Source organism: Chinchilla lanigera, unplaced genomic scaffold (genome assembly GCF_000276665.1).
Source record: "Chinchilla lanigera isolate Chin_1 unplaced genomic scaffold, ChiLan1.0 scaffold00069, whole genome shotgun sequence".
Lineage (NCBI taxonomy): Eukaryota > Metazoa > Chordata > Mammalia > Rodentia > Chinchillidae > Chinchilla > Chinchilla lanigera.
Genome location: NW_004955470.1, coordinates 320,459 through 335,101, shown reverse-complemented (window position 1 = coordinate 335,101; position 14,643 = coordinate 320,459). Strand labels below are relative to the sequence as shown.

The following is a 14,643-nucleotide window of genomic DNA, read 5'->3' as shown; positions in this document are numbered from 1 at the left end:
TACACACAGCCAATCAGCAGACTGAAAAGAATGCACAAAAATGAAATGTATTTTATACACCAAAGACAGAGTAAAAAACTAAAGTTATTTGAAGAAAGCATTTATAATACAATCACACTTCTAAAAATTCGGAACAGAATAAAAACATACATGTAAACCTCCTATCTTGAAATTTCCAAAATATTACGTGAAACAAAGGGAAATGAAGTGTTATCATGATTTCAATGATAGAAAACCTCAATATGGGAAATAGTGCACTTCACCATAGACCGACATTGACTCCCAACAATGGGTTGAATCTGTCATAAAGAAGGAGAAACCTGAGTCATTTGTAGGAAAGCAGATGCTGCTTGAGATTACAATTCTAAGTGAAAGACATCAGACCACAAAACTGAATATGTCATGGTGTGTATTATATGAAAAACCCAAATATAAATAAAGAGGAAAATATAACTTTAGAAAACAAAAAATAAGCAGATATTTTATAAAAAGGAAAAGGATCTGATATGAAGAAATGGGAGGAAGGAGAAAAGGGGGAAGAAATAAGATGTGTTATTTACATGTGACAACTCTCCAAAGAAAAGCTAATTATTCTATCCTCCAAATAGGTACTAATAAAAACTTAATCTTAGTATAAAAAATAAAAGAAATTACATAATATTACATAAAAGAAAATGATGTTGTGATTCAATATGAATCCATGTTTGTTCCTACTTAACCCAGTGAAGCAGATCTGAGTCACCAGTTAATTGCCCATACTCCACCACCTGAAAGACCAAATTTTAAAACATCATGTGGAATTTGACTTCATTATCTATAACACTGAATTTTGTTTTTGCTCTGTCTTCTTCTCCTTTTACAAATGCTTTTCATGATTTGTTGTGGCTCACAGGAGAGCTCATTAGGTCTTCTATTTGATTTGATCTGTGTGGATCCAAGGATTTGCTATGCAGAGAGTGTTCCTCTTTCCCTCATCAGAAACCATCTCTTTCTCTGTCTGTCCTAACATCATCTGTGCATTTAGAAGCTCCTGGCATGAGGTAACATTGTGATGTGTTAGGATTTAGAAGTAAAACACCCCCATGTGCTGGGGCATCTGGAATCCACTGAGCCCCACAGGCCCTGTACTGCTGAGGGATTGGCCCACTGAAGGGTTCATAGCTGAAAGTGCTGTGAGGTTGGGGTCTGAAGCTTGAGTCCCTGGAGCTGCGACCTGCAAGGCTGTATTCTAGTCCCAGAATGTTCCCTTCTCTCTCACTCTTGGCTGTGGTAGTGGAAACACTTTCCTCTCCCACACCTTTCCATCATGTCATGACTTCCTTGGAGCCAGTCAATTATGGACTGAACCCTCTGAAACCTTGTGGGAAAACAACACTGTCCTTCTTTGAATTCCAGCTGTCAGAGGTTTTGTCCCATCCATGCAAACATTACTGACGCATGCTGACAAGAGCCCTACATTCATAGAACTGATGTACTAAGCCAAGGACAAATCTCCTGACTGTTGTTGACGTTTTATGTCCCATAGATGCGGTCGCACAACTCTGCCCTCCAAGTTCAGTGTCTTCATTAAAATGTCAAAGTAACTGCTGCCTGACAAGTGTTGTTAAAACTGTCATACAGGAAGCTGTTGGTCAAGAAGGAGGTGGTATGTGAAGCAGTGTTACTCTCTGAATTCCAGAGGTCAACTTGCTTCCGCCCTCACCACTGTTTAGATTGGCATGACATAGGCAGAGGGAGGGACTCAGGAAACACAGTGCAACTGGGATATTCTGCTGTCTCAGCTGCCCCACCTGCTTCCATATCCTTATTACTGAGCATGGGAGGCCTGAATACGAGGCTTGCCTGGGTTTGCTTTCCCCCAGTAACAGGTGTTGGAGGATGGGAAGAATGAGGCTGTGTTCAGAGATGCAGAGCTGGAGCCCTCAGTGTCTGTCCGTGCTGACCCTAGTGCCCTCAGGGCCCAAACACAGCCCAAACTGCATCTCGAGACTGTCATGTGCCTCAAACAAGCTACATTTTTAACTGTCTGATGAATCACATTTTTATTAGAATTCAGGGCAAATTGATCATCTTTTGTCCTTAATTATTTAGAGAGCTGACTGAAGAGAGAAATCCTTTCTGTCTCCCAGCGAATCTGACCTAGGTAGGATTGAAATATTATGGGAATCAAGAAAGTGTATCTGAAAATCAGACAAGTAATAGGGCCTCAAACTGAAAATTCTATAAATTGCTATGTCCCAAATCTGCCACTAGATGGCGAGCAAACCCCATAATAAACAAAACCCAGAGGCTTGATGTTATGAAGACTGGGGGGGACACACAGGAGCCACTGCTCCCTTATCCACAGGGCGCTCCTAAGAGCTTGAAGCTCTCTCTCCAGTCTCGGGGTTCACATTTCTGCCGAGACTGTTCACAGGGGCCACGACTGCCCCATGTGCCATTTTCTATATAGTTTCTATTTCTTTCTGATCTTCAGTAGACACAGCCGGTGAACGTGAAGCTTCCATAAGGAGTCAAGAAGCACAGTCTGAGCCCTGGGTCAGTACCGGCCAAGCACGTGCTAGAAAAGAAATGCTGCCATCCTGAAGGTGCAGCACCCGTGTGCGGTCGGGTTGAAGTGGCCTTGCGGGTTCAGAGGAGTTGGAAACAGAGCACACTGACGGCTCCATTCAGCAAAGAGGAAGACAGTGTGGTGTGTCCCACGTAGGAGGGGCAGGAAGTGAGCAGGGAAAACAGGATGTGACGTCCCATATGTGTCCCAGTTCTGCTCCCAGAGTGGTCTGCACGGTTCACAGGTATCGGGGCAGGGCCTCTGCTTCATGATGCCCAGGCTATCAGTGCGAAGGAAAGGTGGAAATGAAACCCTTGTGGGTACTCAGTGCTCATGGTTGAATTGCCAGAAGTTAAAAAGATACATCAGATATTGATGTAATAAGTTATTCACGTATGTCTTTAATACTCATAACGGGAACACAATAGACCCATAATGTACGTATGCGTTTACCAGGGCTCCTTATCTTTCTAAACAGAACACGGCCTGACTGAGGCAGGACTCAGAGATGGAACAGTTGCTGATCGTGGTCTCATTCTTTATCCCTCAGGACAGGGAGAACAGTGCTGAGAAGAGCTGGACCTGACTCTGAGGTCCTGGGTTCTCAGACACTTTTCCTGGCCTCCTACTCTTGGCCTGGTTCAGGGCCTGTGGAGTGGAGCTCTTTCCTTCTGTGGTCCTCAGCCCCATGCTCAGCACAGCAGCTGCTTCCTCCCCAGCCCACAGCTCTCTGCAGGGCAAGCCTGACTGCAACCTCGTTTGTATCTTGTGTTTTCTAACTCTTCCTGAATGTCACAGGCAGAGGTCTGTGCTCCCTCAATTTTATACACCTTATTTCACCATTTCCGGAAGTCAGCCCTGCATCTGCACAACTTCAAATTTGAGTTCTTCTCATCATCAGGGCAATGCTTATTCCAACCTGGACAGATAAATGTTTCCTTCATATCTCTGTAACCCATCAAATAAATGTTTAAAAAGCAACATTAAATTAAGGCACATAGTTTTTAAATGTAAACCCAACAACCATCCACTCTTTCTTTGGTTTACTGAGCACGAGTCTGTGTCAGTACACGTGGCAGGGACAATCAGCCTCTTCTAGAGCAGGAGGTGCAAGGCCTGGGAGCCACATGTGATCAGCTGTGAGATAAGAGTAAAGAGGAAGAGGAGAGTGGAGCGGTGTCAGGAAGGATTTTGCTTCCCTGAAAAAGCAAGATGGTGATGAGATTTGCCCGAGTTTCTCCCAGGAATCCTTATTTAATACTTGACACTAAGAGACAGTGAAGCCCTGATGAGGACAGAGGGTGTTGAGCCAAAAAGAAAGATTCTCTGTGGTGACAGAGACACACAGAAAAACACCAAAAGATGGAAATTTCCCTCCTATCATCAAAATGCTACACCAATTCCAATTTCTCCAACAATCTGATTTCTGTTTATTGGCTGATACAATGTCCTGTACTTGCCTCAAAATTCTTGTGAATTATTCAGAAAAGATATTTGATGGGAAGAAACTTGGAAGGTCTTTGATCTCATTAAGAACACAGGCAGCATCTTACACCTGTGTGTGTTTAAGGGACCGGGGCACCAAGGGGTTGAGAATGTATTTGTCTTCTTCCTACAAAGACATTTTATACAAGTAAGACCAATGTTTAGAGATATCTGAACCTCTTTAAAGAGTTTAAAATGTTATTGTCTTCATTTTTCTTCTCATATTTTACCCAGGATACACTGTACCCTCATGTTTAATTTCTCCCAACTCCAAGGGTCACCACCATAGAACTGCGAATAAAAAATAGGACAAATGCATGTGCAGAACCATAAAGTATGCAGGGCATCGTTCATTATACTATTGTTTGCAGGGATTCTGCCCATGGCCCCCCTCAGAAGCACAGTCTCTGCAGCAAATTGTATCTAGAATGGTCTTGCCTGGGAAATGGGCCCCTTTGCCTGTCCTGAATTACTGAGAAGAGGCAGCCCTGCAGCCCAGCCCAGCCCCACTCAGCGTCTGCTCATTTGCATGTCCCAGATCACAGCCCTCTGCCCTGAACATTTATGAATCTGCTCACACGCTGTGCAGGACTCAGTCCCAGTCAGGACACAGCATGGACATGAGGGTCCCCGCTCAGCTCCTGGGGCTGCTGCTGCTCTGGCTCCCAGGTAAGGCAGGACAGCCCTGGGCATTGACTCACTCCAATGTGGCCAGTGCTTCCTAGCCCTTCACAGAGGTTTTCTTAAAGCCTGATTGATTGCGTGGTCTTTGTGTTTATGTTTCCCGTGTCAGGAGGCCGATGTGACATCCAGGTGACCCAGTCTCCATCCTCGCTGGCTGCCTCTGTAGGAGACACAGTCACCATCAACTGCAGAGCCAGTCAGAACATTTATAATGCTTTAAATTGGTATCAGCAGAAACCAGGGAAAGCTCCCAGGCTCCTGATCTATGCTGCAAGCAATTTGCAGTCTGGGGTCCCATCCAGGTTCAGCGGCAGTGGATATGGGACAGATTTCACTCTCACCATCAGCAGCCTGCAGCCTGAAGATGTTGCAACTTATTACTGTTTACAGTATCAGAGCTCCCCTCCCACGGTGATACAAGCCATAACAAAAACCTCCCAGGAAGCAGAAGTGTGAGGCTGGGCAGCCCCAGCTGCTCCTCCTGATGTCTCCACCTGCTGAAAATATTTCCTAGATGCAGCCAGGGTTTGAAGATGACTGGACGATTTGGTAGAAGGGGTCAGGGATTCCCTCCTGCAGTGATTATCTTTCCTTCTCCTCAACCGCAGCAGCCCTGAATATCAAACCCTTTCTTAGTATAAAGGAAAGTGTATGATATCTGAGGATTCTGTGTTGTGACATCATTTGGAACTCAGTGAACCAAAGAAAAGTTATTCAAGACACTCCACCACGCATTGTTCTAATACAATGAATTGTAATCTAACTACAGCTTTCAAAGTCCTGAGGAACTCAGGGCAGCGGATACTAGAAATGGAGAGTTCTCTGGTTCCCTCAGATGGCAGTAATACCACAGAATGAGCCGCCTAACTGTGATCTTTAAGGCTGTGGAGAAAAACCAGGAATATTGTCATGACTCTGTCACATGCCTGAAGCAGCTCTTCTTGTGAGTTTCCATCCCTCAGGGCTGATCCTATAACTACCTAGTGATTTCTCTAACCACTGAACCTGCTCAGTCTTTGAAAACTCATACATTGGCCTCTACTTATTCAGCTTTACCCTATGTGTAGAAGGAAAAGTAGATAGGAGAAATTTCCTTTCAGAATGATGGTGATACTGGGGGTCAAAAGCTCACAGGGCAGGATGGCCACAGTTATCCCGTCTCAGTTTATTTTCAGTTAGGGAGGGCATCCAAATGTGCTCGAATGTGTTTCCATATATTTATGTGTGAATACCGGATCATATCCTGCAATATCATTAAGTCATTCACTAAACTGAAAATAAGAGGGGATTAAATGATATATGTAGAAACTCACACCCAAAAATACATATCAACACACACTTGAGAAACTTTGCTTGGTCAAAACAAAACAGAAGTGATCTCTCTCCATTAAACAGATTAAAAATATAAAATCCAGAAAACAGCTGGGTAACTGCAATAACTGGACTTTGTACATGGTCCAAGTTTGGCATGCAGGGCTTTCCAATGAAGTTCCACCCTGAAGCTCCTCACTGAGCACGGTGCCCTCAAGGGTTTCAACAGTACAGTACAGAGAGGTCAGTCATTCTCCATTCCCTAACAGCCCAGGGAGACCCATGGGTAAATGCAAGGCCATTAGACTCTGATGTCTGCTCACAGACTCTACAAGTGAATTACTTCTAACTGAGGCTGGCATGGCTAAACCACTTTCAGTCATCTCACTTGTAAGGAAAAATGTCCTGTGCTTACTAACATATGCTTTTCCGTGTATCAGTGAGGAGATCCCACTAGCAACAGTAACCAAGGTGATTCCTGTGGACCAAGTGCAACATGTGGAATCAGCCACTACTCTCTGACATGCATATTTCATTTCCTTGCACACCATGTTTCTAACCAAAATGCCTGTTGGAAATTACTCAGTGTTTTGGTCAGAGTTAGTATAGGCCATACTATGGCACATTAATCCAAAGAATTTACTTAGAGCAAAAAGGAGAAACAAATTCTGTATGCCCAGGCTCTCACTGTGTCACAAGTACCCCTGTCCTTATAGAAAGAAAGGTCATAGGTCATAGTGCCTTGGCACATTGTAGTTCAATGGTATTGCATAGTGACTAGCATACATGATTAGACCTTTGCAGAAACACATGAAGGATTTGAGACAAGAAAGTAAGGGAAGGGCTGGGGACATAGCTTAGTGCTGCCTGGCAAGCACAAGGTCCTGAGCTGGATTCCCAGTACAAAAAAAATCCAAGCAAAGAAAGTATTGGAAGTGCTGTGACTGGACCCTTCAAATTGAACCAAAGTTGAAAATTATCAATCTCCAATTAAATTTCTCATATAAGGTCATTGATCTGCAGGTGAACCTCAACTGTTAACAGTACCCACTATGTATGCTTCAGTTAATCACTCACCCAGCCGGCCCAGTGAGGTGATGGCAAATATAAAATAATAAGTTTTTCAGACTAACCAAGAGCAACCACGTTGCTCTTGATATTTTTTCAAGTCTAAATTAGTGTAAATATATATGCATTGTATAGATTAATGGGACTCAATATATTCCATGCATCTACACATGAGATGTACATGTCCATTTATCTATTTTCTGTCCTCTCCTGCTTTTCTCCTCTGCCTCTCTCTCCCTCTCCCACTCTCCCTTTCTCTCTGTCTCTCTATCTTTCTGTCTGACTCTCCCTACCTCTCTATCTCCTCTCTTTCCTCTTTCTCCCTCTCTTCCTTTCTCTCCTCAGCATTCTTGTTTATATATATATATATATATATATATATATATATATATATATATATATATATATATATATATATATATATATATATATCAATGTTTTTATGTCCCTCCCAAACCTCACTCTCTCATGTGTGTGGCATTTTAGTGTGATTGCATCATGTGTGTTTGATAATGGATCTGCCAACTTACTTGTTTATCACCATTCTGTGTGGGGAGAGAATTTAATGGAAAGAAAAGGCCTATCCTGGGCAAGAGTGGAACCAAGCAATGGGCTTAGAGCTTGAATGCAATAAAAATAGAAAAGAAGGCAGTTGTGCTTCTTCCTGCCTGCCTCACCATGAGCTGTTTCTCCTCTGCCTTGCCCCTCTGCTATGCCTGCCTCACTTGCAACCAACCATGGCCTAAAGTCCCTACAAATTAAGGGCTTACGTAAATAAACTCTACTTTCTTTAACTTGTGGGTGCCAGGTATTTTATTCCAGCAAACAAGAAAGAAACTGAGACAATATTTGGAAGTAAACATATCATGCTTGTCTTTCTTTGTCTGGCTTATTTCAGTGAACAAGATTCCCTTTATTTGAGTATATTTTCCTTGAGATGACAGAATTGTATTCTCTTTTATGAATAAATGATGAACTCCCATTTCTGTATATCATAGTTGTTTTATGTGTTCATCTGTTAAGGGAAACCCAGGCTGATTGCTTAACTTACTATTGTGAATAATGCTCCAATGGAGGCATGTATTGTACACAGCTATCTGCTCTGTATGCTGACTTCACTTTCTTTGGGATATACCCAGGAGTAGGATCCTTGGCTCACATAGTTGTTCTATGTTCAGTATTTTGGTGAATCTCTAGACTGCTTTCCGTCATGGGTTTCCTGAATTATATTCCCACTAGAAATATAGAAGGATTTCCCATATCCTTGATCAAATTTGGAGTTTTTAAACATAACCCTCTGATCACCTGTGCATTCAGTTTAGCAAGAAGAATGACATGTCCTGAATCCCCAAAGCCACAGGGCAGAGGAGGGCGTCAGTCTCTCACTGAGAGTTCAGTTGATCGTAGGGGGCCAGCAGAACAGTGCAGTTCCTCCAAATTATTGCACTTCAGCTTGAATGCTCCTCCCAATGTGGCTGCATGGTGAGGCTCAGCTCCTGCAGCAGTATTCTTCCTGTGGTCTTTTTCATGGTTTAGCATCACTTCCAGGAATGCTTTGGAGCCTTACCTATACTATAGGACACTTTAGTCCTCTGAAATATTTCTGTTTCACAATACAACATGCCCAAATAATTTATTAGTTTTAAAGTAAAATATGTATGCAAAAGAATGCATCCAAAACTTTCCTGCAAATTTTTTCTATAAAAGAATTGTTTTAAAAGCAGAAATCCAGAGGCTGGGGATTTAGCTCAGCAGTACAGCGCCTGCCTGGCAAGCTCAAGGTCATGAATTCGATTCCTAGTGCTGGAAGAAAAACAAACAAAATAAAAGCAGAAAACCAAAAAAACAGGACAAAAATCTCATTCAATAAATAATAAAAATAGCAACATGATTCACATTATCAGTTCTTGTTTACTTATACGTTGAAGACCTGCTATGCCCTCCACAGTGCAGTAAGCATCGTGCAACAGCAGTACTCTAAATTTAGACACAGTGCTCTGCACATGTTTAAAGAATTTCAAACTTTTTATTAACATTTCCAGGTTGTACCTGGTTTAGGAAAGATAAGAGAGGACGTCTCATCCCTCCAAAATCATCACACAGGCACCACACTTGTTACCTGAGATGATAAACCTGAGAGAAGTTGAGATTGAGCCAGCTTTATCCCAGTCATCTTGGTGTATCCAAAACACGCTTAGGGATGCCCGGTAATGGAAACTCTATGCTGCCTGAGAGGGGAAAGCTGAGCATGCTCGGATTCTCTGAAATAAAACACTTTATTGAGGTGTTAAAGGTGCTAGTCAGAAGAGGACCTGGTCATGGGATACTTTTGCAACTTCCCCAAGTGAGGCTGGAGAGGAACTGGAACCATGTCCACAGCACCTAGAAGCCAAGAGCAATTTCATAATGGAAATTTGGGGAAGAATATGTTGTTGACTTTGAACCTGCACTGGCACAAGCAAGAGCAGGGAGATTGCACCAGAAGAGACGAACTGTGTGATAGGAGGGAAGTCTACAGTGGGTGTATTTGTTCCTCATGCAGCGGTTGGGCTCACAGTTGGGAAAGTGCTGAGGATCTAAATTCAGGGGCCTGTTGATGGGATCATGTTATGTTTGAGGTTTCAAAAAATATGCACCTGGAAGAAACCATTTTTTTGGCCTCCATTTTTTACTGGTAATCTTTATATTATCTGTCTCCACATAGAGCAATTTTGTAATTCAATCTGAAATCTCAAAATATGCTCATCATGCTGTGCAGATAAAGACAAGAAGTAGGTAATAATATTTAGTATAAGCAAAAAATCACTGCACTTCTCTTAAAATGAACAGGATGATTGTAGTTTTTAAATTGGGAACTAGACAGCAATGAACAGGAAAATCTCATCAGGATTCAGAATTGAACAGGGTGGGGGAATTACCATTCATAAACTATTACCTTTTCATTGAAGGGCAAATATAAAACTTTAATGTAACCATAATATGGGCCAGTCACTGAATCCCATTTATGATTGTTGTATTTAATTGAAGAAAAAATAAGTTGAAAATGTGTCACAAACAAGTCCATATTACCAGAAAGAGGTTGGCTGTCATGTACAGGGAAAACCACATGGTGTTTCTCCACATGTGGCCATAAGAGAGGGCAAGTGCACCCCTGTGATGGCAGAGAAGGCTCTCTCAGGTGTCTGGACCTTTCCTGGAGTTCTGGGTAATGCTAGATAATACTATTACTGATGCATTCCCCCTTTCATAACTTATCAATTTCACATAGTAATAATTTTCCCATTTTTCCAACAAATCTAATGTCCATAGGCCACGATCACTAAGGACAGATTCAGAATGATCTGATCAGGGAACTATTGGCTAAAACCAGTTTTTCTGTCACATACAGCGAAAAGGAGATGGTTTGTGATTCTGATGAGATGGCTCACAAGAAAAATACACTTGAAAAGTAACAGCAAAGGAGTGAGGCCTGGGTCCATGGACTGTAGACAAGGAATAAGGTGCTCCTCATCCAGGTGAGAAAGTTTAAATCCTACATGATTGCCCTGGCCAGGCATATAGGGCTTGACCACCTGCAGATCAGGCTAAGGTTTCCTCACAAGCATGGTCTCAACCAGGCTCAAGTTAGGCTGGCATGGTCTACCTTCAAGCTCCTCAGGAAGTATGTCAGTGACTAAAAGGACAATGCAAAAAATTGCCATTTTGGTATATGTATAGCAATGGTGGTATTCAGGACAGAAAGTGAGCACAGCACACAATGAGAAATCACAGTGTTGCAATTCATTTTCTCTCAGGTATGAATCCTCTAGGATCATGTTTGAAATTTTATATTCATCCATAAATCATGACCTTCTCACCCTGAGCCCGTGTTGGAACATCCCAGGGACAGCTCACTCAGGAGCCACAGGGACGCATCTTTCTCGAGGGAGCCTGTGACGACAGGTCAGGCAGCTGCCTGCAAAAAAATACACATGGATGGATAGGCTATATTTGTCATTTTTTTAAAAAAAGACGTTTAATTCCGACCTGCTCATCCAAGATGAAAACATTTCCCAATTTCTCTACCAGGATGGTCTTAGTTCATTAAAATTGATCATTACCTTGTCAAATTGGTGGCCACCCAGTGGATTAATAAAGCTTACTTCAGGGTGTGTCTGGATGAGTGGTTGAGCCAGAACCATGAGGGTCTGTATCCAGGACCTGTCCTACTTCCTGCATTGTGCTGTTCCTTTGTTATTCTTCCCACTTTCCATGGATCATGCAGCTTTATTCCACCAGCTGCAGGTACCATGATATAACTACGTTGAGCAAGCTGCTATGGACTGAATTCTCTGAAGCTGTGAGTCAAATATTCCTCTCCTCCTTTAAGATGTTCATGTCAGGTGTTCTGTTCCAGCAATGGGAAACCTGACAGCTATCTATGACATCAGATTCTTTCTGTACAAGGATGAATTTTAATGCAAGAAATGTGATGGTTATTTTCAGACAGTGTGGGAGAAACCTGAGAACAATCACTCAGTACCATGTGTCAGTTTTATCGGAGGACATCCCCAGTGCTGGTCATGTTGAATTACTGTACTACCTACTGTCTTAAAAATGTAACCTGTGTGCCATGTAAGAAATACACAGCATAGGAAAGGCTTAAATCTTAGATGAATGCCGTCTACTCAGACCCTCCAAATTCAGTCAAGTGCCTCGCATCCTGAATGTCAGCCTTGAAAGTTGCACCGCACCCCTGGATCAATGTACTTTCCACACCCAGCTCAGGATTTCTCTCTTGGGAAGCTCTACCTATAGGTTTCCTCAACTTGACATGCTTCAACCTGAAAATTTATAACAACTGTCTTACTTGTTCTATTCCTATGGAAACACATTTTTGCAATGCCAGGTCTTGGTGAGAACTGGAATAATGACTGATGCTATGTGTTTGACTTAGCTACTTAAACACTCACATGACCTTCTGTTAAGTCACCACTTTTCTCTGGAAGCAATTTTCCATGTTACCAATATTTGACTTTTAAGTACGCATGATTCCCTCTAATGATTTCATTATCCTTTACTTCAGACTTGTAAAACAAATAACATTTCTACTGCTGCCTAAAATCCTGCACCCTCTGAGTTCCCACTCCAAAAGTACTGCCATTACTCAGGGCAAATGGGTCTATGGGTGTTATTTTATTCACTTTTTTGTATCTGAGACACAATACTGGACATCCAGGAATTAAGGAGGGAGAGGTTTGTTTTGGCTCACAGGTTGGAGAAGTTTCAGCCCAGAGCCAGCGGGCTCCAAGGAATAGCAGTAGGGCAGAGGAGAAACAGCTCATGGCATGGCAGGCAGGAAGCAGAGAGCAATCAAGGGAGGGGGAGGGAGACAGAGGCTTCAACACCACACCCCCATCACCCACCTCTTCCAACCAGGCTTCACCACCCAAATCACATTTAGCTTAAACTTAACCATACTGGACCAATCCACTGATGACTATCAGGTTCCCATGATCCAAACCCTCCCCAAAGCCCCACAGGAGCGATTAGTGGGGGAATCTAGATACAAAAGTTAGCAGGTCCACTCAGTGTTTGCATGACCCACAGCATGGACTGAGTCAAAATGACAAAGGGAAAAGCAGGTTCACTACAACACTTGTATCTCCTTGAGAAATAAACTCATGTTTAGCCTCACTACTGCCATTTATCCAAGTCATAGCTTGACTGCTGCCAACACACAGGATGGTGACAAGTGTCATTGCTCTGACACATTCTGCACAGACAAAAGGTTCACAGATTTAGAAAGTAGAATATCTTTTCATTTAATATTTTAGAACAGAAAATTCTTCATTTTTAAAAATTTTTTCACAATAGTGTAGCTTGAATCCAGGATACCTACAATGAGGAAAGTCCCAAATTTTTTTGCGTATTTCTTTTTGACACAGCAGATGGATAAGTTGCCAAATTGGCCACGTTGGATTCTTTTAGGCTAGTTTCTTCAGGACATTTATCAAATGTAAACAAATACAGATTTTGTCAAACGCTTTTGCTACACATATTGAGATAATCATGTCACTTTTTTCTTCATATTTTTGCATTTTTGATATTTGTTGATTTGCATATGATAAACCATCTCTGTATTCCTGGAATGAAACAAAATCAATCATGCTCTGTAAGATTTTTGATGTTATTCAATTCAATTTATAAGAATTTACTGACAAACTTTACATCAAGATGTATTCCAATGTTTTCTTTTTCACTGAGTCACTATCTGTTTTTCAGATCAAGGTGATACTGGTTTTGTAGGATGAATCTGGAAGCACTGCTTCTACTTCTATTTTATGGAACAGTTAGAGGAACATTTGTGTTAGCTCTTTAAAGAACTTCCTAAAGCTGATTGTCAGCTTGGGTGCTTTCTGAATCACTGATAAGAAGTAGCTGCTCCGTTCAGGAAATACCAAAAGATGTGGAGGATTCTGCTCTCCTGTAAAGCACACCCAGACATTGCAGCGCTTCTCAACATGACATCAGGTACCTGCAGTGTGTGCATCTAGAGGGAAATGTCTGAAATATTTCCCATACCAGCTTTGTACACAGAACTCAACTCCCTGTTTCCCAGAGGGCATATTTGTCTGCTAGCTTAATCCGTTGTCTTGGATCATATTAGGATTCTCTTCTTTTTTTTTTTTTTTTTTTTTTTTTTTTTTTTTTTTTTTTGGTTTTTCTCCGGTACCGGGAATCGAACTCACGACCTTGCGCTTGCCAGGCAAGCGCTTTTTGCCACTGAGCTAAATCCCCAGCCCCAGGATTCTCTTCTTTAGCAACTAGCTGACAAGTTTACCACCTCCATTGAGCTATGACACATTCAGCGCATGTCTTCTCTACTTTTTTTTTATTTGACTTGTTATTCCAAATATCAATATGGCTGGGCTTTTCCATGGTTACTGACTTTTCCCCACCAGTCCATGCTTGCCTATGTCTATCTATTTTATCACTCTACTGCATCCCTGCTGGTTTATATTAAGCCCCTGGAGCAGCCTATATGCCCTGGTATCCTGAAGGCTCCCAGGTTGATATTTCTGAGTTTAAAGTGTCAAATATGGAGGAAGATAAATTCCAGAGTTAACGAGAAATAAGATGTCATGATTCAAATGAGCCACTGGAGTTTCAAAGTCTTCTGTCATAAATGTTCCTTGTGTTTCAGGACTCTGCACTTTAATGCTCTGTGATGTGTGCATTCTGGTGACTGCAAACCATGGAAACTTCAAATTCTTATTCCTCTTCTACCTCATTACAATCCAGAAGAGTAGTGCTCATAACTTACTGCATGGAGATTATTGGGGAGGTTTTGCATGGGAAGATTCCTGCTGTCACTATTAACTACAGGTACCACAAAAGGGCACCTAAAAACACCCAATCTCTGATTTTTGTAGGACTGAACTCTGTCTAGCAGGTTCTCTGTTATATGGAAATATAAAAACAGAAAATGTGATGAGCATCTAACAGAGCAAAACCACAACTGTACTCAAGGGAAAAGCTGATTGATTTTGTCCTCTCATTAC

The 14,643-nt window shown here is 42.0% G+C and overlaps 1 gene segment (V, D, J or C); it reads left to right on the top strand.

Moving 5' to 3' along the window:
• The first annotated feature begins 4,546 nt into the window (after nt 1–4,546).
• Nucleotides 4,547–5,341, top strand: LOC102010048. The segment is given in 2 exon segments: nt 4,547–4,705; nt 4,830–5,341. Coding segments are annotated over 2 exon segments (402 nt in total).
• Nucleotides 5,342–14,643: the final 9,302 nt, after the last annotated feature.